Source organism: Ornithodoros turicata, chromosome 10, assembly GCF_037126465.1.
Source record: "Ornithodoros turicata isolate Travis chromosome 10, ASM3712646v1, whole genome shotgun sequence".
NCBI lineage: Eukaryota > Metazoa > Arthropoda > Arachnida > Ixodida > Argasidae > Ornithodoros > Ornithodoros turicata.
The window spans coordinates 13,674,893-13,702,170 of NC_088210.1; the positions used below are offsets into that span (position 1 = coordinate 13,674,893).

Below are 27,278 nucleotides of genomic sequence, written 5' to 3' on the forward strand. Positions count from 1 at the left end.
GTCGTAACGTACCAGTTACGAAGTTGTCCCAATGAGAACACGTGTTCCTCTCGTTCACCTGATATCGTAGCCGTTTTCAGAACAAAAGTCCGTTCGAACAAATGTTCTCATTGGGACAACTTCGTAGCTTTGATAATTAAAAAATTAATTAACGATTTCTAGGTAATTAGTCATTCGACGGTTGAACAACAGATGGCCAAGGACGTCGGCATGCCCAGAGATGATAGAAGTGAAAACAGGATGTCTATAGCCCTTACAGTTTTTTTTCTGAAAAATCTGTATTGGAAATAAATAAATAAATAAATAAAGACATCCTGTATATGACAATGAAAAATGGCTAAGAAGCAAGCGAGCTGGTGAAGATGATGCATAATGGCAAACCCCGAGACTAGGAAACACGAAGGGGCAGACTGAGACTTCGTGTTGTGTCTGTCCCTCCGTGTTCCCTAGTCTCGGGGTTTTACATTGTGCATCATGTATATGTCGTCAATGAGCAGTACGCGATCTCACGAATTTTCGCAAGAACTCGCAAAACGTAATAGTTTCGGATTCACCGAGCGGATATGACGTACGTCGCCGCGTGCTCCGGCATCTCCCAGCCACAGCGCGCACCTTTCCGTCTCCGTTCTCTACCCCACGGTGGATGACTCCCAGGAGCTGTGGCAGGTGCGCGGATCCAGACTCTCGCATGGGGGAAGGGGGGGGGGGCTATTTGTCGAAGTGCGTAACTGAGGAGGGGAGAGGGGAAAACTAATTAAAACCGAGGTTTTCTCGATCCACCACAGAGCTGTGGTGAGGAGATGGAAATCGATGTTGTCAGGTGTGAATCAAAGTGGGAGCGATCACCTCTCCCTTCTTGTGACCACATGTGACTGCCAATGAAAAACCTAGCGAGCCACTTTGTCACATATAGTCAAAAAGTTATTCTTTTTCGTCACGCTATACAAAAGTATTGCTTCATAAAAAATAAAAAAGAACACACACGAGCAGGAACTTCCCCTCGACATGAGAAAAGCATGAACTAGATCTTTACAGTACAGGCAAACTACTCTCAGACTCACTACATAAGCGTATAGCTTACATAGTGACTAAAGCAAACTAAAAAGAGCGATCTGTTTGACGAGGGAGGGGGGATTTGTCAGAGTAAAAATAATTAGAGGGAATCTTCCTTCCCTATGAAATGTCACAATAGAACTCCTCCCAAAGTATTTTTCTGGCTACACCACTGCTGCCATCCGTGCGGCAAAGCAATACAGGCCCCACGCAACATCCTGCCAGCATGCGAAACATTACAATCTGCATCCATATTCTACATTTTGCATCTGGCTGAGGTTGGGGAAAAACAATCAAACGCGTCAATTTTGCCGCTAAATCGAAACCGAAAGTGAAGCAACACCATAAAGTGTGAGGCGCAGGCGAGCGCAGCGCCTCCTAATCAAACGACGAGTCAACAACCCAAGATTTTGCAAGGTGCTTCGATATTTCTCAGATGAGTGTTGGATTCGAGTTGTCGCACCTGTGCCTTCACTTAAATGCCAGTCTTGCGTCAAAAGGCACAAGATGCAACATATCTTATATCTTGCTGCGGAGTGTGTTGGTCTTCACAAGGAGGGAGACAAGGGAAAGACAACAAAGCCCGAGCTCTGAAATGGCGTAAATTCTGAACAGAAGCGTCTTTAGTTTCACCGGCCAATTTTTAGCCGAATGTCCGTATTTTTCTTGTGAATATTTTCCACACATTTCTTTTCCAACGCTGCTTCAACGAATTCAACCTTCACCCACTTCAACTGAGACAGGCGATCCCAGTTCAACTGACAAGATGGCGGTCACTTGTGAAAGCCCATCGTTGAATGGTGAACCCAACAAGCGCTTTTTGTGGACATCGCAGATGACCGACGTTTTAATAGACATTTGGGAGGAGAATCTCGCGCATCTGCGTGCCAAGAAACACAATGGACCCGTTTATGCTCGCATCACTGATCTTTTCAACGCGACTGCCTGCTGTGAAGACATCGTTACAGTGAAACAGGTGCGCCACAAAATCGAGAACCTGTCTCAGCTCTACAGGTAAGAAGACATGATATCGGGACGACAGCACACATGCGTGTTCGGGCGTTGGACCGGTGCTTGCTTCGCGCACGAGACAGCGTGCAAGTTTGGTTGTCGTCGTTTTTGTTTGCCGATTTCACTGTGCAGCGCGGCTTTGCGCAGGACATTCATCTCAAGGAGTTGGTGATCCGGGTGTGTGTGACAGCCATATCTGCTGGCTTTTTCAGGTTTTGCAGAACAAAAATTGCATTCTAAGAACAGTCAGAAATACATGTCGTACCTACACTAACTAGCCCAGCTCTAGACCATTGTCAGAAATATTGTATTGTGCTTTTCAGCATAAGGGTGCAATGTAACCGTAATGATGTAAAAGCATTAACCAAGTCCTAACCTCTAATCTAAAAAATAGGTAGAAATTAGCCGCATAGTAGTTGTCAGCGTGGAAATGTAGTTAGTGTACTGAATTTTTTAGTTATTTATTTTTACCAGTACAATTTGGTGCGGGGATACAGGCAAAAGGCTGCAAAGCTGCTGCTTGATGAGGCTGAAGGGCAACTTTCTTTGCCGGATCTCGAGCAGTCATGTTTGCTTGGTCAAAATGAAGCAATGTCGCATGTTCGCGTGGCGCTTTCCGAGACGCTCGGAATCTGCCAGCTAGCACTTTTTTTGCTCGATCTCAAAACGATGGAGCAGCAGATTGCTCAACTAAATCCGGTGTCGTCACATCCGCACTGCAACGGTGGTGAGTGCCCTCATTGGCCCGAATGTTGAAATCACGTGGTTTAGCAGACGACAGAACTCGAAGACTGGCGACCGCGACGCCCCCTAGCGTGATCCGAAATTTTTTCGCATTTGTTTTAAAGTTTGCCATTTTGAGTGCTACACCCCACACCTCCATATGGTTTTCATTATTGTTTCACTTGTTTTTTTTTGTTTTTTTTTTTGTTTTTTTCAGAAAAGAGAGCAAGCATGCACTGGCAACTGGATCTGCACTGTTGTGGCCCTATTTCCGCCTACATTTTCTTGGCAACTTGCCATCAAATAGCACCGGCCTGGCAGAAGACAGCCTGCATGTAAGTAACAATGTTAAACGGGCACTAAAGTGCAAAAAAAATTCTTCTAAGATTTTTTTCTAATTTCACTAATAAAAGAAGCAGGTAGTTTCATAGCAACACAAAAGGAACTGGATTCGTCGTTAGCGATTTATTTGCAGCGAGACTCCAAGTTGCGGTTCTGTCTCCCTGTTCTTCGCAAGAAACGTGACAATACGGAGAGTACTCGGGATTGGACGCGATGAAACTATCTCCAACGCTGATTGGGCAAACTGTTTGGGGAGGTCCAATGAGAGCTCGTCCCACAATGTCTGCCTTCTTGAAAAGGAGAGGAAGAGGGAAAGCGCAAATTGTGGTAGAAGGTCGGAGCGGGCGAAGGATATGTCGCGTGGGGCTCCGCTAAATGAGTGCAAAAAGTGAGTACAAAAAGTACAACAAACGGGTTTTCCGGGGTCGCACGAGGTGCGACCGAGTGTTCCTGACCTCAGTTGATGAATAAGGTGGTCACTGTCACCCGGAGATTAATAAACGGAGGTTAAAAATCCCGGAGGAAATCCGAGACCAGTCCAGTGCGAATGTGGTGACGTCTCTTCTTTCCCAGATTGACACAGCGGAAGGCATGGTCCAAAGCAAAATTAAACAAATTAGTATTGCATAATAAACAGAGTGTGAATGCGTTAACGTCTGTTCTTTGTGAGATTGATACAGCAGAAGGCATGGCCAAAAGCAAAATTACACAATATATGGCATTATAAACACAATCCCAATTCGGAAATACTGTTGTATTTGCTCGATAGTACTCAGTTAACTGAATTTTCGATTTATGAATCCCTCGATTTATGAACGATTTTTCCGGGAACCGAGGGTGTTCATAAATCGGAGGTTGACTGTATATATATTTATTTAATCTTGCAAGATGTGTGCATCCCAACGACGTAAAATCAATTGTGTAGTGTGTACGCTTGACACCGAAGCAACACTTGGGCAAAAGAGGGTGCTGGCACTTGGCTGTCCCGCAGCTCTGTAACAACCGTTCCATTACAGGAAACAGTAACAGAGACGAAACGGAAACGAAATTGAAAGGCCGGTATCAGAAACGGATAACGGAAACGAAAATAATAGCAGTAACGAAAATGTAAACGGTAACCAAAATACGTCCGTTATCCTTTCCTTGCTTTTTTGTGACGTGGGGGGCACCCCCCTCGCATTCCTTCCTATATGGCAGATGTGTACTCGGAAGTGGTGGAGTCGTAACGTTTCGCATTCTTGTCCCGAAGATGGATGTCGTAATCGAAGGAGAGGAGTCCGGGGAAGCGATCGGCCTGTGGGACGATCTTCCCACGGGGAGGAGCTCTGTTCAGGGAACCAGCGGGGAAGACGACATCTCCCGCGGCAGCACTCGACGGCCCCCCAGCGTGCCGGAAAATGAGCTAGCCACGGCAGCGAGGAGTCAGACTCAGCCTCGGCTGCACGGCGATGTCTTTCAGAGGGGGCCCGGCGAACCTTCATTTGTTGCGAAACTTCTTGAAAGTGCCTGTGGCAATGCTGCTTCAACCACTTCAGTGCTTCGACTGAGTGGGACAGGCGATCCCAGTTCAACTGACAAGACGGTGGCCATTTGTGAAAGCTCGTCGTTGAATGGTGAACCCAACAAGCGCTTTTTGTGGACAACGCAGATGACGGACGTTTTAATAGACATTTGGGAGGAGAATCTCTTGCAACTGCGTGCCAAAAAACACAATGGACCTGTTTATGCTCGCATCACTGAATTTTTCAACGCTGCTGCCTGCTGTGAAGACATCGTTACAGTAAAGCAGGTGCGCCACAAAATCGAGAACCTGTCTCAGCTCTACAGGTAAGAAGATGTAATATTGTGATGACATAACACACACGAGTTGAGGCGTGGAACGTGATGTGATTTGATGTTAACGCTGCCTCGAGTTTGAGGGAAAACGCAGGAGAGAACACAAAGAGAGATACACAAAGAGAGACAGGGTGAAAAGAAAGTGTTACCCTGTCTCTCCTGCACTTAGTGTATTAAAGCTTCATTGCTGGTTCATGAGTCTGTGTTTGTCTCCTCCTATGTTTGTCCTGCGTTTTCCCTCAGACTCAAGGCAATGTTAAAATCACGTCAACACCAGCTAGCTTGCCTGCTTCTCCTATGTTCAGTGAAACCTGGCTTACTTCACACACAAGGCAACATAAAACTTTGAGGATGTTGTTTTTGTTTACCTCAACGGTGATTCTAATGTGCAGGATGCTGTATAAGTGTTTTTTTGTTTTTTTTTTCGCGTGGAATTATTTTTTGTTTGTGCACCCAAAATCGCAAATTTCAGTTCCCACTAACATGACATCCCATATGACGCTCAGAACAGAGAAAAAAATTTGCAAGTGAAAACAAGTAAGAACAACAGTAGATAGGTACCTATATTTATTACAGGATATTTGACATGTAGTTTCTATGGACGTTAAATCGCACTGACAAATTGTTGTTCAGACTTGCATACTATGGGGATAAATTCCAACTTTGAAATCAGAGCTAGGTGTGGCTTGAGCGAAGTGTACACTTCCATGAGCCACGAAGCATGCAGCAGCTTACTACTACTATCGGATACTAGCTAGCAAGTCCAGCTTTGTTTGAGACGGGTCTGGACTCCCCATAGAGCTTTGGACGACGCTTGTGCACCAGCGCACAAAACAGTATTTCAGTTCCTTTTTGAAGATGCTGTTAAACACTAAATCACTTGGCTGGAGCTCACCCGTACAGTTCGCCGGAACAAAGACATATTGCACGTTGTTCTCTAGAAGCTTCCGGCAAACACGCAGGCACACGGGATAGTGAATTTGAATCATCTGATTGATGGGATAGCGAATTTGAATCACCTGATTGATGGGATAGCGAATTTGAATCATCTGATTGATGGGATAGCGAATTTGAATCACCTGATTGATGGGATAGCGAATTTGAATCATCTGATTGATGGGATAGCGAGTTTGAATCACCTGATTGATGGGATAGCGCATTTTAATCATCTGATTGACGGGATAGTGAATTTGAATCATCTGATTGATGGGATAGCAAATTTGAATCACCTGATTGATGGGATAGCGCATTTGAATCATCGGATTGACGGGATAGCCAATTAAAATCATGTGATTGACGGGATTGTGAATACTTTTCGTGCCCGTGGCCTATCAAAGCACGAAAGTATTTACCACGCGACAAAAACCACTCATTCAGTATTCAGCCCAAGGTTGTGTCGGAGTTCTGGTTGTTTGTGGGAGCCACATCTGCTAGCCTTTTCAAGCTTCTGTGGCTTTTCATTTTTGTAACTGATTTAACTTTGTAACCGTAACGATATAAAAGCCGTATACCCTAACCCCTCTAACCTAAACCGCAACCTCCAGTCTAAAAAAAGATGTAGGAATTAGCACCATAGTATTTGTCAGCAGTGAATCGTAGTCAGTGAATTGAATTACGAAGGGGAGGATGGCACACATCTGTATTTAGTGGGTGCCTTATATCAAACAAGCACATACATCAGCAGATCTGCAGCAACCCTGCATCACGCTAGTCACGGGCTCACAGTTACTTTTTCACCCGTACGTGGGACCGTGAAAATGCAACTTCGCTTTATGTGCGGTCAGATATTGTAGTAATCTTTAATACACATTTTTGGAATGGCGTGGATGGAATTGTGGATTCCAAGATTCCTTAACCACCTGCTCACTCGTTTTTCTTCAGTTTTATTTTTGGCATGACTGGGCGTTTTTTCGACCCTGTGTTGGTGCTTGTCCTTGGGAGTAGAAAAGTAAATTTGCAAATTCCAGCCACATGTAATAACCGCTATAGTGAAGTGCTTTTTCATACAGCTTTGCTGCAGTTTTCCTATATGCATTTATTGAGTGCTTGCCTGTTCACTGTGCACAAAGCTGCCAGTGGCGCTTTTCGACGATCCTTGACTGCCTCGATCGTGTTCCACGACTCTCCATGGAGTCGAGGAGGATCAGAGTCAACGGTGATTGAAAACAGCCTTGTACTAGTGGCCAGTGGCCACTCAGTTCAATAGTCATTCATTTTGGCAAGAATTCAAATGTTTGTGAAAGCAGTACAACTCAGAGGTCCAAACGCAGTAATGAGACAAAAATACGAAAGAAATCAAGGGCCGACTAACTACACAGGAAGTTCGACAAGTTACACTTCGGTGTGAAAAAATTGCCACAGAAAAAGTTTGACGCTTGTAATTGAAGTTTGTCATTCAGAGTGCTTCACAATGGGTCTATATGGCTTTGAGCGTTGAGTTCATTTTACTCTTTTTCTTTTTTTCTCAGGAAAGAGAGCAAGCACGCACAAGCAACGGGGTCTGCACTGTTGTGGCCCTATTTTCGACTACACTTTCTCGGCGACTTGCCATCAAATAGCTCCAGTGTGGTAGAAGAGAGCCTGCATGTAAGTAACGACACTTACCGTGTACTCACGCGAACGATATTTCCCCAGAATACTCCGGCGGAAGATGCAAAAAAATGTCGTAGCTTTCCGCTATCACGTGTCTTCACGTACACTGCTAACCGCGGGGAACATCCCGCGACATAGTTGCAAGATATTCTGTCGCAGACGACAGGAAAAGACGCAGACGGTGTCGTCTGCTAAGTGTGCAGTACACCACTCTTAATGTTCCGCGCCGTGTGAATGCTCAACATAACACAGGACGGAACTGCGGGTCTGTGAGCAGTGTTTTCATTGTGTTTTTTTTTTTTTCTAAACGATAGCATTGAGTGAACTAATTTTGTTTGAATTACACTAATTGAAACACTGACTTTCATTTGAGAGCAAGTTGTTTTTGTGTTCTAGTGCCCCTTTAGCTGTAAAACTGAAGCCGATGAAGCTAGCAGTGATGTCACACGACTGACCTCAATTCTAGCTTCACTTTTTGGGGGCTGCCCCCCTCATTCCTTCCTCCATGACATACGCATGCTCGGAAGTGGTCCTCTCTTAACGTTTGCATTTTTTTTTTTTTTTTTTTTCGAAGATGGATGTCATGATTGAAGGAGAGGAGGCTGGAGAAGCGGTTGGCTCGTGTGACGAGCCTACCACGGAAAGAAGTTTTGCTCAGAGAAGCGGCGGAGAAGATGACACGTCCTGTAGCAGCGCTGAACAGCCCCCCAGCATGCCAGAAAATCATCCTGCTACAGATGCCAGGACCCAGACTACACCTCGGCTGCATGGTGAAGTCCGTCGGAAAAGGCCCCGAGAATCTTCATTTGAGACAGTTGTGAAACTTCTTGAAAGTGAGTTAAGGAGGTCACGTAAGAGGGAAAAGAAAGAAATCGCACTAGCAAAGAAACGAATTTGCCTCCAGGAGGAGGCAAATGAACTGCAAAGGGAAATGATTAGCCTGATGGCTAATTATTTTGGATCAAGAGGTAGACAAATTGAAAAATGTGAAACACAACACCCGTAGGGAGATTTTCGAATGTGTGTCATCCTGCTGTCGCGCGGACATTTCGATGGTCATTGAAGTGAATGATGATTCGGCTGAATGAAGATTGACAGTTGCTACGCAGCCACTGCGGTGTTCTTTCAAATGTATAACGATTGAACGGAATGATGATTGGCATCTGCTACATGGATATCTTCAATTATCATTGGCTTGGACGCTCCTCGACTCTATGAAGGTAACAAATTGAAAAATGTGAAACACAACACCCGTAGGGAGATTTTCGAATGTGTGTCATCCTGCTGTCTCGCGGGCATTTGGATGATCATTGAAATGAACGATGATTAGGCTGAATGATGATTGACAACTGCTACGCAGCCACTGCAGTGTTCTTTCAAATGTATAACGATTGAACGGAATGATGATTGGCATCTGCTACATTGATATCTTCAATTATCATTAGCTTGGACGCTCCTCGACTCTATGAAGGTACCTGAAACGTAATTGATGCAGTTGTGGGCTCTTTAAAGGGGCACAAAACAGGTTGACGAACATTCTCTAATTATTGTGCTCAATGAAAGAACATAGCTCACAATTTCCAAATATAAAATTCATTTGCTTCATTTGTCGCTATTGCCGCCAGGACATTGCAGGGCTGGGCATGAGGGCGAACGAGTGCAGTGAATATTCGGTCGTGTTGGAGCCATTATTTACTTTTTCACGACGACAATTTTTTGAAAGCTTTCACCGCGGCAACGCATCACGATGCATTTAAAAAAAAGTACGCCTCATGTACCTGTTTATTGCCCCCCTTTAAAAGTGTTGCTGGAAGCCCCATTTTCCTGTGAATAGCTAAGCTGAACGAACGCGACGAATTTGATGAGAAGTAGTGCAGCTGCAGTATAATATTTTTTACAGCTACGACACGTACGTAGCTGCACTCGCCAATTTACTCTTCCGTGCTCGAAACACGATACGGTGTAAACACCATGCATGGTCATACAAAAATTGTATTGACCTAATACATATACAACAAACAATCATGATACTATTAAAATTCTGGAAGCGTTTCTTCACACACATTTTCCATCACTATGGAAGACTTTTGTCTACAAAAAATCATGCAGATGGGAGAGACGAACGTAGCGCCACCTGACACGTAATACCCCTGACTCACAGTCGCGCAGAATCTGGATCGGCCCGCAGTCCTGGTCGGCGCAGTCCGCGCTTTACGTTCATGATTAGGGCCTGACCTTTTGGGGTTATATTTTCCAGCAAAATCGGTGGTAGGTATCTGGTTATATTTTGCTTCAACGATTCAGGTGTAATGGGGTTAACTGAACCTGATTCAACCCAATTCTCGTTGAATCGGAATGAATCGGGCGTAAATCTTTGGTTTACTCGGCATAATGCATGACACACCTGTAGACACAAAGCATCAATATTTAGCCCATGCATCTAAGGTGCAGCAGGGTCTATCTGTTTTGACAGTCTGCATGAGCATATTTACGCATTTACATCACAGTTTCGAAAGTTCTGCGCTAGTTGCGATGCGTTTGGATTCCCCTGGTCCAGCAGTTTTCGGGGAAGTACATATATTGGGTTAAAGCCTGTTTCTTTTTTTGTGTGTGTGTGATTTGAATCGGGAGGGGCATAATCATGTAGAACCCTAAAAAGTCCGGCCCTATTCATTATCCAGGTTCTCATTTTGCAGAGGTTTTCACAATACCCAGTGAAGCTTCAAACTAAAAAAAAACATTGGTCCAGGACGCCTACTTGAAACAAATTCACATTAATCAATTAATCTATCTAGTAAGCTATTTTGGCGTTTGTCCATGTTGTTCCCTTCGTGTGGACCACTGCAGGCGCAGCCATCTTAACCAGCCCGGAACCGACAGCCCGAGTAGCGAGAAGGCGAGGGTGAAAGCCGCCAACCCTCTTTGAAGCGTGTAATGACGTTCATGAACGGAGGTCAAGTGTTCCAGTTGTCGATCTCTGTCACAGAGACTCGCTTTGTCCGCACCTGAGGGTGATCACAATAGCTGCCAAGTCGCGATTGCGTGGCAAGTTGTCAGTAGTGCTTGTGATGGTTTCAGTGATCATTGGAATGTCCATGTGGCTGAAGAATAATTTGGAACGTGTACCACAGCACTACGGCACCAACACCCCCAATTCACAAAAGACGATGGTGCTGCGAGAATGTTAAGCAGAAAGAAAAAAAAAAAAAAAGCCAGTCCTCCTATGCAGGACATTGTACCTGACGGTAGAGCCATCGGTGGAGCCAGAAAAAATCTCTGGGAGGGGTGTTTTATGGGAGCTTTACGTTGTGGGGAGGGGGATCTTAAACCTGTTCTCTCTTTCGCAAATGCACCACTAAATGTACGAGCTCAGTTGAACCCCAGAAACCCCCCCTCTGGCTGTGCCAACTTTTCTGTTCCCTTTGGAGGAAGTACTGGAGGTTACGAACACATCCCTCAATCACTTTGTGTGTACAGGGAGAGGCGACGTGGAGAGAAAATGCTGTGATAGCGCTGTATTATACGACCCGATCATCTTGTACACCTTATTTATTTGTCATCACTCCATCGTCACGTGACATTGCAATGCAGTTAGGAGAAGATGTATGCATATACACTTAGAAGGGGCTGTGTGTATGCCCAGTAGTTTTAATATTAATAAAATTGTGTTCATACGCTTGAAATGTCTGCTCCTCGTATTGAAATGTTTCATTGTAAACCTAATGCCTGAAACGAGACTTGGACTGCATTGCAGAAAGAAATTATGGTGTGTACGTTTCAGAAACGGTACTTCTGCATTGGAGGCTAGAGTGGGTCAGGGATTACTGGCGCATCTGGCAAACCCCAGGTGGTTGAAATTATCCTTAGTCCTGTCCTGAGTCACATGCAACATGTCGCCACACAGATATATATGTGTAAATTCACTTCCCACAAAAATATCAATGACAGCCTTGCAGACGACCACCACTCAAGCGGCTCGGCTCGACTCGTTTCGCTCCTAATTGGCCGGTTTCATTCCGACGTTTTCTCATGTTTCCAAATGGGGACTTCCGCCGTACTCTCAGCACCCAGAGTTTGCTGTTGCAGTGTATTTCGAGCATGTGGTATTTTCAGTATCGTTGTCAGTGATCAGCAAGGAATGAAATGCCCTCATAGTTTCAGAATCGACCGATAAACACAGCATTAGCCCGATCACGTTAACATCTTGGAGTCTCGTAAAAATAGCTTTATTAAAATCATCGATGTACAGAGTAACTTGATAAAAACAATGTTCCGACGAGTGCCTTGGAGGAAGAAACCCCAAATATGCTTTTATCTACACTGTTTTCTCCTGTCGCTGTCTTTGTATTAAAAACACCACCACACATGTAACCGAGGCGGCAACCTTCAGCTGCACCTCGCTGTTGCATCCGTCTAAAACACTGCACAATTTCTAAAAGAAGGTCCACTAGAAAAGTCAGTGTTGCTCGACTCCAGGATCGTCCTTCTTTTTGTCTTTCCTCTTCAGGAAACTGAACAGTCCAGAGCACATTGACACAGACTGCTTCTTGGGAGCTTCCCAGTTGTGAGGGTGGTAGTCATGGCCCGGATGGACTGCGACGAGAACCGTGTACTGTTATACTGTCACGGTAATAGCACTGAATGCAATCGAAACCGCCACTTATGCGCCATGCCACCTAGAGCACAAAAAGCCTGATTGCATGGTTAGACAACAGTGGCGTAGTCATTAGGGATTCGCAAATCACAACTTTGTTTCGGTGATGGTGATTGTGGTGTTGACCAGTGATGGGCTGTACTTGATGTATTACTCGGTATTTAAAGTGCCACTCCAGACCCGGAAAACAGCGTTTATTTTATTTAGTCCATGAGTAGAAGGTGTCTCAAGGATTCCATACGTGAAATTTCATTCCTCTTTACGAACGCTGTGCATTTCTGTCAATTTCTGAAGATCTGCTTAGCCTTAGTTTTGATGACGTGAGGAGCGGGTGACGTAATCATAAGCCCACAAATTGCAACAATGTCATGTTCTGGAGACGGCACTCGTCTCCTAACAACGAGGCCGGTGGCTGGGGAGGGTCACGTGGTGAAGTCACGTGACGCTGATCGAAAGAGGAAAATGCGAGAGATGTCTTGCTCCTTTGTGTTTTCTCGAAGGTCGGAGCGGTCGGATGGTATCTCACGTGGGGCTCCGCTAACGGAGTGCAAAAAGTGAGCGCCCCGGAAGACGCGAAGGGCAACAACATTGCCAGATGAGAGCCGGGCGCTCCGTCGGAGCTTAACATGACGTCTCAAAAATAACTTAATTTTCGCTAGCTTTCGCGTCATGTAGAGCCAAAATATTTTGCAGGAATGTAAAGTGAGACAAGAAGATTTCAGTAACATAACCTTGGTAGGATTCTGAAGACACGAGATGTAGTCTGTAGTGGTAGATTAAGTAGTACATAAAGTACTTTTGGGGGTACCTTTACTATTAGTAATGCTGCTGAATAATACTTTCTACTTTACCTGATACATTTTGCTGTACTTTCTGTTGAAGTACTTGAAGTATCCTTCTGTGAGCCTTAGTGGCTCACCGCATGACGGCTGGCATCACATCCGGCCCGTCACTTCAGTGTTCATTGTGTTATGGTCTTCCGTGTTCTTACCAAATACTTTACTTGAAGTACTTTGCCCATCACTGGTATTGGCCAATCACACCATCCTCTTGCGATATACTAAAGCAGACAATGAAGACTAAGGAGTTAGGGAAGGCACTGAGCAGGCCTTTGCTGGCCTATGCAACGCTACTTGGACACACAAGTCCTGCTTAATGCCTCCTCTCACTCTTTCGTACGTAAAATTATTAAGTCCGCCAATCGCAGCTGCAAGCCAAGATGTCAGCCAATCGCCGCAGACGATTTTGAAACACAGGCTTTCTGTGGCTATCAGTGGCTGCCCATGCGGGTGATGGCGGCTGGTTTCCATAGCTACGGCCGCTGAGAGCAACACTGTGATTGGCGGACTCTATTACGTCACGACGCTCAAGCCATCAAGCTTTGTCTCTAGGTAGTATCTATGCGGCGTGGCAGGTTTCACATCAAAGTTTAGTCCTAGTCGACATTTCAGGCTGTTTTGTCAGCCTGTAATCTCCACTCGTTCGCTAATCGCAATGTTTTCAAGTTTTGTTCATGTAAAAAATTGTTCGCGGGTGCACCCTACCCGCCTCAGACGCCGCACGTTGCGGCTGGCACATCTGCGGGTGCGGTGCGGGCTTGGGTATGAATTTACTTACCTGCGCACACCTCTACGTTAGCCTAGCCCTTGAGCTGCTTCCCCCATATTTGGGAGGTGGACCAATCAGCTCGCTCCACGGAAAATAGGGGAGAGAGGGAACCGGGGAGCTGCGCAGAGAGCTGACCTACTTGCATAACGTATTCCTCCAGAAACCGGAGAGATCGTTTCACAACCCCTTTAAAGAGTAGCCAGTTACTGAAGAAAGCAACCATTACGGTTACAGTGTTGCTACCCAAGACTGATTTTGTTCCTGTGTTCAATCATGACATCTTTCTTTGCAAAAGCTGGCTCACTTTGACTGCCTGAGTGACTGGCACATGTTGAAAGACTTACTGTGTCCAAGTTTGTTCATGTAATTCCAGACAAACTCGTCGGCCGAACGGAATCGATGCAGGTCCCTTTGCATTGAACTTAGTGTCTCGAGCTTTCGCTGCCATTCACCCGTGGGGTTGGGTACCGTCAGGTAGTCGGACAAGTGGCCGCACAAGTACGACAGCCACAGAGCGTTTGTTCGAGGATGGAAGAGGTCCCAGCGATCGCTAGAAAGAGAGACAGGCCTCGATTAGTTCCCTGAATTCGACATAAAACCTACACTCAACGTTTTTCACCGCACATACAGCGCTCTCGTCAGAGGAAAGGTGCGAAGCCGTTTACCGGTTTCTAAGTTTTCATCGGATTGGTCGGCAAAAGAGCGACGTCACGTCCAGGCGCGTATACGTGTCGTCTGCTTTGCTTTCGCAGCGGCTTTGCCTATAGCCATGGAGCACGCTTATAGTTAGGATGGTGATGATAAGGAGGAGGCTGCATTCTTCAATTTGGTGTTCTATTCTGGTCATCTACTGTAAACAGCTTATGTTTTCGCATCTCCGCCATGCGGTCAGCACGCATGTGTCGCACTGAGGGGAGCAGACGATAACTCCACCAGAAGCTCACGACCTCGTACTTCCGTAGGGAGTGGTGGCGTCGTGCAAACCCGGCAACGCGGAGTCCACGTATTATAAACGTCAGTGACTGTGCCCGTGTTAGAATTTCGAACAATTTCCAGTAGCAAATGAGAGCTCATCTTCCCGTTACGTCACGGTCGCTCCTCCAATGTCACGTCGCCTGGCACATTTTCCAGTTTTTTTTTTTTGTAGACTTCGCAGTGGTGAGACCGCATTCAGCGACAGTATTTTACATGGCTCCTGATAGAGTACTTGGTGAACGAAGCAGAATTTCGAGCACCCCTATGTATATCGTTTCCTTGCTGTTTTACTCGAGGTTAGGCTAGTCGTTTCTAAACTTCTAGACACAATAAGTGCATGTGCACCTGGAGGCATACTGAACAATGACACATTTTCACCAGCTGTGGGGCAGAGCCACTCTAGCGGAGCTTGGGAAGGATGGAAAGAGAGGCTGTCTGGACTATGCCTCTTCTGGAACAGACGAGTCTCTCGTGAACCAGGTGCACGGGCTCGGAATGCTGCTCCGTCTGACAAAATGCGTTACTGTTAAGTATGCTTCGGGCTGTACGCACGTTGTCAAATGCGAATGCTTACTTTATTATCTTCTCCATGGTGAGGTAGATAGCTGTCTTCTCCGTGTACAGGCCGTTGTAGCTTTTCATCCGAATAATCACTTCATTATCTTCAAAGACAAACAAAAGCTCTTGTGAGTTGCGTCTGAGGTCGTGTACCAACACAAATACTCACTGTAGGTGATCCTGCTGAAGTTGTCGTCTAATAGGGTGACCTTGAGTCCTGCACACTTGATGCAGCAGGTGCGACCGTCGATGAGGAAGTGCTGGTTCTTGTTTGAGGACGGCTGAACCCAAATGTTATCCTCGTGCAGATCCCTGTGTTCAAACTGCAATTCCCGCTCGGCTACCGCTAAGCTGCAGGCTACCTGGCCAATTATACTGATCGCTTGAGACGGCTTGATCTGTAATTACGTATGTATTGGGCGCGGCCTTGGCTGGCACACATTTGAAATGGCATACACCCACGCGGTACACGCACTCTTATTGTGTCTTTCGCATACCCGAGCACGAAGGATGGTTTCTCCACAGTAGTCAAACTCCATGAGAATGTACCTCTGTTCTTGCGGCCTCATATCTGGAATGAATTGCTGTTATGAAAGTCGGTAGCTTGCTACGGAGCGCTTTGTCTACGGGTTGAGAACGAAGGTACCCTCGTTATAACGAAGTCAACGAGACCAGGGAAAATTCGATATAAGCGGAACTGCCGCAAAAACGATGACAGTAGCCTCAGACAAGTAAACAAACGAACCTTGATGGGATGCACCACCTTTGCAGTCTTAATTTATGTGACCAAAAAGGGGGGGGGGAGAGAAAAGACATAAGCTGTGTCTGCCATACGGAGTTTCCGCCGACTCTCCCTCTGCACTAAGCAGAGTCAACTGCAAATAATTGAGCTCGAAAGCACGCACTTACGGCATCGCGAGGTTTTGAATGTGTGATAAGTAAAGGAGCTGTGAAGCCGTTTTCAAACATTTGAAGAAATCACATTGAAAATATTGACTTATGTGTACTAAACATGGAGCGCTATGTGTTTGCCATCCTGCATCACGAAGAGCTCCCTTCGTCGCTCTCAACCTCTTCGCCTGTTTTGTAATGACGTCTAATGGAGAAAGGAAGTGCGTTGTTTCCTCGTTTCCATGACGACGTACAAGCTTGTAAAGGGCCGGCCGCCGGCGGTCACGCACACAACATCGCTTTCTGTTTCTTTGCCGATGGCTCGCTCTTCTGCACCACCATCAACTGAGGGCCTGATAAAATCGCAGTTTAAAAAAAAAAGTGATCAGTGAAAAAAAAAGTTCAAACGAGGAATGTGGGAATTTGCTTACTGAATCCATAAACTGCGACGTATGAAACACATCCGTACATACAGTAGATTGCATATAGTTTCTCAACCTAACCTAACCCAACCCAACCCAACCCAACTTTACAAAAAGCGATTTCGTTATAACGAGGGCTTACTGTCCATCAAGCTTTACCTGGATGTGGGTGAAAGGAACGTGGGTGTGCTTGTATGAATTCGTCGTACGCCTTGACAAAGTTTTCTGGGAGTGAATCCTCCACGTAGACCACCCTACGCGCAAAAGCAACACTCCGTATCGGTTTATCTATAGCGTCCAAGTGTAGATACCTTACCGACGTATCATGCGAAATCCGAACGTTTTATTGGTCAGCCCATTTTGGAGATCGCTCAGCCGCCTGGAAAGCAAAGAAACAACAATGAGGGAAAAGGATAACACAACCTTGACAGTCTGAGGAGAAAAAGTACACAAGCGAGTTGGTGGCTGAAGTAGGTATACTTCGTTCTCCTCATGCTCAAGGTGATGCTTCCTACTTCAACTTGACAGTCTATTTTTCTTTTCGTACAGTTTGGAGCGTGAAATTGTATCTCCTTATAGGAATAGACCTCTGCCTGTTTGAAAACAAGTGACGTCATAGTGTTCGACAGCGCCACCAATTTGGCAGAGTTAAACTACGCTTGAAGCTAGGACCAAACAAGGTCGCGCGTGAAAGCCAGGGTCTTGAGGGAATTACGACGGTCGCTGAAAGGGACGCGACCTTCTGTCCTACTTTTCTTTCAATAGACCTCTCCCTGTTTGTAAACAAATGACGTCATAGTGTTCGACAGCGCCACCAATTTGGTAGAGTTGAACTACGCTTGAAGCTAGGGTCGAACAAGTTCGCGCCTGAAAGCCACGGTCTTGAGGGGATTACGATGGTCCCTGGAAGTGACGCGACCTTCGGTCCTACTTTTCTTTCAGTAGGCGGCAGTGAACAAGTGCCCATTCGTGGAACCCTGCCCTCCTCTTCCGATTTGTTGCGGTTTCAGTCTGTATAGCAACGTTATGACGACGTTTCTCGGGTAGAAGTCTATAGAGAGTATTAGTGGACTGTTGATAACGTCGCTGTGAAGTTCCCGTACAGTCGGACTCGGACCTAATGGTGAGTGTCAGAGCATCGAACGCTATCGCCCTTACGTAAAGGAATAGCGTTGATGGTTCTGCGCACGCCCATAACAGAAAGAGAGCTTCGCGCAGTGCGAAGAACCACCAACGCTATCCTTACGTACGCAAAGGCGATAGCGTACGATGCACTAAAGCTCTATTAGAGAGTTTTAGCAGACCGTTAATAACGTAGCTAGCGTCTCACCATATCAACCGAAACCAATCAGTGGATAAGATTCTGAGTCACGCACGAGTGCGATTGGTTGCGATAGAGACGATAACTTTATCAACGGTATACTAAAACTCACTATTATCTGTGACACTCGATAAAGTGGTACCGAATTATTCTGAGGAGCGGGTGAGGACGATTGTGTGCAACGCGGTGGAAACGGAAGAAGCAGTGTGAACAAACACAATGTGGCTTACTCACACTGTGTGTATGTGCGTATACAGGGTGTCCGAGAAGAGAGGAGTATAAGAGAGGGGAAGAGAGGAGTATACGTGCCATTGAATTATAATAAAAAAACTACGCCACCTATAGAACAACGCGCTCAACTGCATTTGTTCTTATACTAGGATCTTGCCACTTCTTCTTTTAGCCCACCAATGTGAAGCCCGTGCCTAATTTAGTCAAGTTCACGGTAATTGGAACGGATATTGAGGAGCTATCCCGTCGAAAAAAATAGCCCAACCATGCGTTTCGGAGCGCCCACAACCTAGCGCTCGACCACTTTTTGCGTGCCCTCGCTCTCATCCCGACGAAAGGAGATTAGCAAACCCAGCTCACACGGGGATAGCAGAATAAGACAAGACAGGCATGGCTTATGGCATCCCTTCGCTGGGAACATGTCCATCCCTCTCCCGATTTCAAGAACTTTCACTTTTGCTACTATCCTTGTGTTGGATTAGCAACCACCTTTCGTCGGATTGAGAGCGAGGGCGCGAAAAGTGGTCGGGCGCTAGGCTGAAGGCGCTCCGAAACGCAATGATCTTCGGATTTTCCCCCCGATGGGATGGCTTTTCAGTATCTGTATCAATTATCATGAACTTGAGTGAATTTGGCGCACGCTTCACATTGATGGGCTAAAAAAGCGACCTGTACCTGGAAAATTTCTTGAGTTCAGCTCGTGACAACTGACAATAAAACTTAAGGAAGATGACATTCGCATCAGGGGGTGACGAAAACCTAGTAAGAACAAATGTCGTTGATCGCGTGATTCTAGGTGGCGTAGTTTTTAAATTGTATAATTAATATATATAATTTATAACTTATAATTTATATATATTTTTAATAATTTATAATTATAATTTAATAACACGTTTTCCCTGTATTTGTGGAAGGGGGTGTACCACACAGCTATTTTTTTTCTCTCTCTCTCTGTAACACACTGTTCCAACTTAATAAGAAATGTTTGTTAAATTAATCGAGCGGCCCATGTGTTCTTTCCTTTCTGATGAGTAGACTCGTACTTACGTCGAGGTCATTAAACCGGCGTACACTCTGGACGCCGAATGGCTGTCGATGTAAAACAACTGGATGACGGTGGCCCCTGTCGTCGGTTGCTTTGACAGCTCGAACATTTCAGATTCGGAAGTTTCGGTTACTTTGTACACGGGACCATGGTACCTACAAGAACATTGTCGAAAGCTACAGAAATATTCCATGACCTGCAGAAAGCAATTGTTAGTCACAGATGACTATAGGTTGACAGAGGTAGGTTGACATGGGCGATGAGAAGTACATGCTATGCTCCCACGAACAACACCGTTCTGTTTCAGATAGACAGAATAAGGGAAATGATGTCCAGTGGGGCGAAAATCTTACATTCGGAACATCCTTCACAGGAAGCTCCTGCAGCACCTCAACAGAATAGATATAAGTAACACTCCCGACTTAAAAATGCTGCTTGTTTTAATTCCGTATTGTAAATTAACACCATCGCTCAACGACTGAGTTCGCAAAATAAAAATGACGTCAGTAACCATTACGCATTTCCACGGCTTTTCGAAAGTAATTCAAAAGTAAGAATGTTTCGCATAACGTATAGTAGTCTCGGATTATAGCCGAGAGGAGATGACGTCAGCATGAGTCCTGTGGCGTCTGTCTCCTAGCAACCAACGGCCAGACCACCTCGAGACAAAGGCTCTCGGACAATCACGACCGTGCTTTCAGCGGCCGTAGCTATGGAAACGAGCCGCCATCAGCCGTATGCGAAGCCACTGGTAGCCACAGAGAGCCTGGGTTTCAAAACCGTCTGCGGCGCGGCCATTGTCTGACATTTTAGCTGGTTTCTGCGATTGGCGGACTTTATATGTCTACGTACGTCGGAGTGAGAGGTCGCATTACGCAGGCCTTCTGTATCTAGGTGGCGTTGCAGCGCACGCACCTTCCCGTTCGCGGCCCCGCGAAAGCAACATTGGAGACACAGTGTTGCCAGACGCGTGGCAGATTGCGTACATTGTGACGTCATGCTTCTCAAAACTGGAAATTAATGAAAAAATGGCTAGGAAGCAAGCGAGCTGGTGAAGATGATGCATAATGTAAAAAACCCCGAGACTAGGGAACACGAAGGGACAGACACACTTCGTGTTTGTTTCTGTCCCTTCGTGTTCCCTAGTCTCGGGGTTTTTTACATTATGGAAATTAATTCTATGGTATGGTTCTATTGCAGTGGCGTAGCCAGAAGGTGTGTGTGTGTGGGGGGGGGGGGGGGGGCGTCACTTGTCCATTCGGTCGTTCCCATTCATACGGAGCGCGCACAGTCTTGCAGATCAAATATACACGCAGTGCCGGTCGGCCTGTAATGCGGCTTCGCAACAGGCTATGCTGAACTGTTGTCGTTCCCTGTACCTGTCATCGTATACCTGAAGCAGGCGCCATGGCGATATTCGCTGTTCCACATGCATTCTTTAAACACTAGATGTTATGCAAAATGGCACGATCGACGATTGCAATCGCCAAGTGAGATACGTCATTATTTGGACAACTCCCAGGGGAAACTTTGCAAGAAATTGACCAAGCGGTGTAATTTCACGTTGCATACTCCAGGGTCTGCATTCACTTAATGTATACGGTCAATAGAACTGTGACATTAGGAACAGTTTATAAGAAACGTGTGTTGGCTTACGAACGCGGTAGCGCTTGGGCAAATGTCAGCTTTTTGTGGCTTGTGCAGATGCCGAGCAGCTTGTTGAGGCAATCGTTGAAACACTCTCGACAGCTGTGCGGGAACTGACGGGAAAAGAACGGAAGATGAGTGGTATTTGAGTTCTTCTGCAGGGCACAGGGTACACATTATGACAGCTCCTCTGGCGATAACAGCTTATAGAAGTTATTCTCTCGCAAATTACATTACTCTGATAACGCCTGTCGAAGTGCCACCAGAGGTTCCAGGCGTAGTTTCGTCTTCTTCCATCTTGGGAGCCTGGACAAAGAAGGGTTGCATTACGCCTATTTCACTTCACGTTCCACCTGGTACGTTCACCGATGGAGTCACAAAGTTGCAGTCGTGACAACGGTCGTTGAATAAGTGTTCTATATGTCGTAAAATTTCGACTAGTAGTAAGTTCACTGCCAGATGTCCAAACCAGTCTCGCAAAAGGGTGGTTTAGGTCTAGGAAGTCGCTGCTGTACGCAGTGCTAGAAGCAATTGTGAAATCTCAGTTATATTAAAAAGCGAAATGATATACTGGCGAATTCGTGTCGTCAAAATGAGACAAATACGGCCTTTGAGTAACTTCGATGCTGCTAGGGGCACCATGATCACTCCTGTTCCGGTTCGTCGTCTGCTAACCCACGTCGTCTGCTAACTTCGACGCACGGGCCCTCGCGATGCGGATGTGACGATGCCGGATACAGTTGGGCAATCAGGTGCCCGGTTGGGTCGTGGCCGATCGAAAAAGTACCAGCAGGCGATTTTTTCGCGGCCGAAATACGCCACGCTTTGACCAAGAGAACGCAATAAGCTATTCAAGTAAGTCTGCTGTATTCGCAGATCCCCTGTTGCCCATGGAGCTACGTCGGTGGTCTCTCTCCCAGATAAGGTGGCAACATTCCAAGGTGACGCGCACGTGGTTTCTTCAGTGGACTCATGGTCAATTTACGAGTACCCCCTTATTGCCGCCTTGTGATTGGGCAGACACTTCGTCACGTGGTTCCTCTAAACTTTACCCTCTATGCTGCGCAGAGAAACCGTCGTAATGCTCAGAATCTGGCAAAGAAAGCTGCGAGGAAATGACAAACGCGAATTCACTGTTACTACACAAGAGGATTAGCCGCGAACCAGCATGTTTTTGTTTTTTGTTTTTTTCATGAATACGTACGTAGAACTTCGGTCCTTACTCCGAGGCCACTCAGTATTCCATTTCACCGCATTACCGCCAGCAGTGGTGTAAAGTATCTCCCCCTGGCGGTCAAACTCCCCAATCACCATCACTAAAATATATAGTTGCTGGTTGTTCTTGTCATGAACAAGCCTCCGTCTCAAACACTACTTCCCAAGTTATGCCGGATGAATATGAAAACAGTTATTTGCACAGATGTAAACCTCCATTCCTATAGTTCTACGAGCATGGGGCAACAGAGGCTTCGAAATTTGGCACCGCGGAATACCGAAACCCACCCGGCTCGGACGCCATTGCAGGCGTCTCCGCCAGTGAAGCAGCTCGGGAGAGGTCACGTGTTTACGAGTACCAATAGGAATGACTGTAGCTCCCGCTCCTGTGACGTAAGTGTGACTATGCGATGCGTGGAGATGCCTTTTTTTTTTTTTTTTTCAGTGCTCCGGTGTACAGTGCGACGCGTACATAACGTAATGAACCACACATATCAACATGTCACAACCTCTTTGAAGTGACACTCCGGACTCGGAAACCAGCTTTACTTTATTTAGGCCACGAAAAGAAGGTGCCTCAAGGATTCCGTACTCGAAATGTCAATCCTATTTACGAACGCTATGCATCTCTGTCAATTTCCGAAGATCTGCTGAGCCTCCACAAGTTTCGATGACGCGAGGAGCGGGTGACGTAATGATTAAGCCCACAAATTACAAGGACGTCATGTTCTGGAGAGGGCACTAGTCTCCTAGCAACGATGCCGCCGTCTGGGGAGGGTCACGTGAAGTCACGTGACTGATCGAAAGAGGGGAAAATGGGGGAGACGTCTTCTCCCTCTTTTGTGTTTTCTCGAAGGTCGGAGCAGTCGGACGATATGTCACGTGGGTCTCTGCTAACGGAGTGCAAAAAATGAGCCCCCCGGAAGACGCGAAGGGCAACAACGTTGCCAGATGAGAACCGGGATCTCCGTCGGAGCCTAACATGACGTCACGGTTCTCAAAAATAAAAATTAATTTTCTCTAGCTTTCGCGTCACGTAGAGCCAAAATATTTGGAAGGAATGTAAAGTGAGACAAGAAGATTTCAGTAACATAACTTTGGTTGGATTCTGAAGACACGAGATTTAGTCCGTAGCTGCAACGAAATCACTACAGGTTCAGCTACACGAACTTTGTACAGCTAGACAGCTTCGTCCACATCAAAGTGTCGACAGACATCTTTCATGTGAACGAATTGCCCATTCGAACCACAAGGAAAACCTACAAGGCCGACGTCGAGTGCCTTGGGACGTGCACCCAGAGTGCTCGGAAGCAAGACTTACAACCATTAATAGCGACTTTCTCCGGCGTGCGTCATCTGTTATAGCGACAGTCTTCTTCCTGGATGGACTCACTGCGTCCACGGAAGGATTGCGTTTTACCTGAATAAAGACAAACGATGTTTAATATTTCCATGCGGCGATACGCGGTCGTGGTTACCTTAGCCGGGTTAGGTGGATTCCTGTGGCTCTCTGCACTGGCTGCCCGGGGCAGAGCATCGCCCAGCGTTCGGTTCCTCAGGAATGTATTGGAATCCTCCTGATGATGTACAGGTCAGCCAGCGTCAGTGAATGGGATGCTAATGTCATGTTACGGTATAACGGTGCTACTCATGTACAGGTGTGCAGAGCCGTCAGGCGAGATTGCACCCAGGGCAGGGTAAACGTTGAGTGACCGTCCCCCTTACTGCCGCCAGAAGTCAAAGAAAAGATCGTGAATTCAAATCCCCTTCATTCATGCTTTTATTGTCTACCCAATCTGCCAAGGCCTGCCGTTCGGCGCCCTCTCTGGCGTGGGCTTCTAGGGCGACTGCTTTGACACGTTACTGCACATGTGTCCACACTGCGTGGCTATTCTTTAAACGATAGCGCAACCATAGACCATAAAATGTATAAGGTATTAGCAGCGACATGTACACACAGCTACACACAGCTATCTAACTCCCTCTTCTTTGGTCAACTGCCGGACTGTCATTGCCTTCACGAGGTCGACCACACTAGTCTACTGCTTTGCAGATTACGTTGCTCAGGCGTTGCTCCTACCCGACTAGTGTGTAGCCATTGAGTCGGCGTTTACCTGCGCACTTCCATCTTCAAACGTTGCGGTGGCCTCTGTCGCCAAGATCTCGGATCGTGTACGAGCATCGGATTTCTTTTCTCCGGGCGGTGCATTGCCAGCCATGGCTTCTGCAGCTGCTTCGCGGCTCAGTTGGCTACCACCTGCCAACCGCCCACAACGCACGCGGACAATGTTGTCTTCCTCTACAGCGCCATTGCGAACAGATGATGATAATGACAATGCGGTTCAGGAGCGCGAAGGAACGATGCCTCACGTATCGAAATGTTTGCAAACTACCCTACTGAAAAAAAAAAAAAAAAAAAAAAAACGTCTGAGGTAACCTTAGAAAATCTTGAGGTTACTATGCTACAATCTGCAACCCCATGGAATTCAGTAGAGGAGACCTGCACGTCACCTGTGTTCGCATGCCGCTGTTCTGCCAGAATATCCGCCCGGCACAGATTAATCCTGTGACTACAATCAGTTCCAACTCACCAACTCATTTGGCTCTTCCGTCTCATCGGCGCAGTATAGATTGTCCAGAGTGACAAGGTTAACGGGCGGAGGCTGCGACATTACCTCTCCGAAGCGCTCCATCGCGCACCAAATGAGGACGACGCCACAGCGTTCCGAACTGCATCAATGAATAAGCTCTGTCTCAACATCTTATACAGGCGGCACTGAACGATACGAAATAAAGTCATTATTACACTGTAAACTGAAAAACGCCCTTATGGGTGTAAATGGCTTGTCCTATAACTCACACCACATTTTACACCGTATGGTCTTGGAACACCCTTTTTAGAGGGTGTATTCTGTGTAAAACACCCTTTGAAAGGGTGCTTTTCCTTGAAAATGACGTCTTTTGCACCCTTTAATGGGGGTGTAAGATTCTTAAACACTCTCCAAAAGGGTGTATAAAGAGTGCAAAACACGTCATTTTCAAGGAAAAGCACCCTTTCAAAGGGTGTTTTACACAGAATACACCGTCTAAAAAGGGTGTTCCAGACCATACGGTGTAAAAAGTGGTGTGAGTTATCGGGCAAGCCACTTACACCCATAAGGGTGTTTTTCAGTTTACAGTGTAGGTAATCCAAGCACATGCAGGGATAGAGAAAGCAGCTGGCAGATTTGTGTTTCAGCTTACACAAACCAACAGTAACAACACTTTAACAACCACAACAACATTAAAACTTTAAAATTAAAGTTGTGCAGCGTCATGTTCACGGTTATACAATACAGGAGCCAATGCGCCCATTGTCAAATATAACTTCAAGTGGTATGAGAGAGGGAGAGAGATTTGGAAATAAAAACGTCCTGGTTGGAGTTCAGTGTTTGTATCAACAAGTCTTTTTGTATCCCTATTCAAAGCGCTTTTTTATTTTATTTTAAAGGAGCCAATATACTTATGTTGGTTATCACTGGTTATGTCAAACCACTCACTTAAACAGAATAGCCGATACTCCTTGCCATTTTCCCGCGAATTTGGGGTCCCGCGAAATGGGAAAAATATAGAAAAATTGGTACTTCGTAACGAACGAGTTTTGTATCTAGTAACGGACGAGTTTCACTGACACGAATTGAACCAATGCGTGCCATTTATTGTAGCATCATTTTAATAGTAGTTTAGCACACTTTTTAATTGGACATGAATTTCACACTCATTCGAACATCATTTTCCACGTTTCCGATATCATTTCGAAGAAGAAGACTTCCAGCGTTCCAACACGGATGAGCTCCATGGTATGCAACCGCATATAGAATATACATCGCGAAAATAGTGCCTCCGCGAAATATTCCCTAAATGTTCCGCATTGGAATAATGATCGAAGACCATGGAATTAGCCACTTTTATACATAGGGCCTGACTGTTTTGGATTGATCCCGATTTAACCAGATTCCTCTCGATTATTCCCTCCCGAACCAATTTACGATCAATTCGGTATAAACCAAGTTTCTCCCCGAACTCCAATCACGTGTCGGGTTGTATACACACGTATCGCGTGCACCATTTAGTAGCAATGTGCACGGGTTTCGGACGTAAATGTTATTTGACTGCAAGAATATACACTATGCGAAGCATATTTTATGTTACAACATGCTGTGCTTGGCACGCATGTTCTACCAATATATGCACTTTAGCTGCGAGCTTATTGTTGGACAAAAAAAAAAAAGAAATAACCCGATAAAGCCCGAATGTATCAGTAGCACCCGATTTTATCCCTCCCAAATCCGGGAAATGCATCTAACCCGAAAAAGCAAGACCCCATATACTTTTATGCGATCTAGAGCATGGGCCAGGAAAGCTTTTAGTGTGGCTCCTGTGGACGTTATACATGGGTCTGAAATCGTGAAAAACATTCGTCCGCATGCAACGAAAGTCCCGCATACATGCAAGCTGAACGACTTATACAGGTATTCTATATCGTACGACTCTGACTTTACACACCTGTTTCGCTTTCCTTACAGCCAGCGTTCCACCGCAAATGACACTCGATCTTATCTTAACAGCCCGAACCATAAAGTGATTCACAAAAGTTGTATACGATAACTCTCCCTTGTGTATACATCATTCCATTTCATTTTTCATCTACTTACTTGAAGAATTCAATGTGGTGTAGAATCCAAGATAGCTGCACTCAGCTCGGGTTGGGCGACGACTGTGGCAAAGTGTGCCCCGATGCCGTGTATTCGCAGCTGCGCTAACACTTGCAACATGCGCTAGGCACGCCCCCGATTCTAACTGCCACGGGCGCTGCTAATAACAGCGGTACAGGTAGCAGCGTTTTTGACGGAAACGGAATGACACAATCGTCGTTTTTCTGTACTGATTGTCGTTTTTCTGGAGCAGGGTCAGCCGGATTCCTTCACTGCTTGTCGCGTTCGCCTTTCTTATTTATTTTTGGGCACTAAAGTACTGTGGGCACTTAAATGCCCGAAAGCGAATAAATTTTAAAATTCTCTTCATAAAAAAGAACGTTGTGGACACTTTCTGTTGACTTGCGTATGGCCATAATTTTTCTCTTCTGCTGCATTTCGAGAGGAAGCAGGAAGAGAA

General features: G+C 46.0%; 2 protein-coding genes across 5 annotated transcripts; one reads left to right on the plus strand and one right to left on the minus strand.

Annotated features, from left to right (window-relative positions):
• The first annotated feature begins 1,445 nt into the window (after nucleotides 1-1,445).
• Nucleotides 1,446-11,233, plus strand: LOC135370433 (uncharacterized). Of its 2 annotated transcripts, none has more exons than XM_064604173.1 (5): nucleotides 1,446-2,067; nucleotides 3,005-3,122; nucleotides 4,379-4,956; nucleotides 7,434-7,551; nucleotides 8,132-11,233. In XM_064604173.1, the coding sequence occupies exons 1-5, from the start codon at nucleotides 1,820-1,822 to the stop codon at nucleotides 8,561-8,563; spliced, it is 1,494 nt and encodes a 497-aa protein (XP_064460243.1). In that variant the 5' UTR covers nucleotides 1,446-1,819; the 3' UTR covers nucleotides 8,564-11,233. The 2 variants fall into 2 exon arrangements, with proteins under 2 accessions (XP_064460243.1, XP_064460244.1); XM_064604174.1 differs by lacking the exon at nucleotides 1,446-2,067 and adding an exon at nucleotides 2,083-2,276.
• Nucleotides 11,234-11,767: 534 nt separating this feature from the next.
• On the minus strand, nucleotides 11,768-26,979 carry LOC135370437 (serine/threonine-protein kinase haspin-like). 3 transcript variants are annotated; one of them, XM_064604178.1, is made up of 14 exons: nucleotides 26,819-26,979; nucleotides 24,716-24,854; nucleotides 23,603-23,701; nucleotides 23,446-23,544; nucleotides 21,147-21,215; nucleotides 20,919-21,022; nucleotides 19,265-19,417; nucleotides 16,982-17,044; nucleotides 16,825-16,919; nucleotides 15,850-15,923; nucleotides 15,522-15,750; nucleotides 15,369-15,456; nucleotides 14,164-14,369; nucleotides 11,768-12,150 (listed from the first exon to the last, which is right to left on the minus strand). In XM_064604178.1, exons 2-14 carry the CDS (start codon nucleotides 24,815-24,817, stop codon nucleotides 12,014-12,016), a joined length of 1,518 nt encoding a protein of 505 aa, XP_064460248.1. In that variant the 5' UTR covers nucleotides 24,818-24,854; nucleotides 26,819-26,979; the 3' UTR covers nucleotides 11,768-12,013. The 3 variants fall into 3 exon arrangements, with proteins under 3 accessions (XP_064460248.1, XP_064460247.1, XP_064460249.1); XM_064604177.1 differs by lacking the exons at nucleotides 24,716-24,854; nucleotides 26,819-26,979 and adding an exon at nucleotides 24,239-24,429; XM_064604179.1 differs by lacking the exons at nucleotides 11,768-12,150; nucleotides 14,164-14,369; nucleotides 24,716-24,854; nucleotides 26,819-26,979 and adding exons at nucleotides 15,202-15,301; nucleotides 24,239-24,429.
• Between the last annotated feature and the right edge of the window lie 299 nt (nucleotides 26,980-27,278).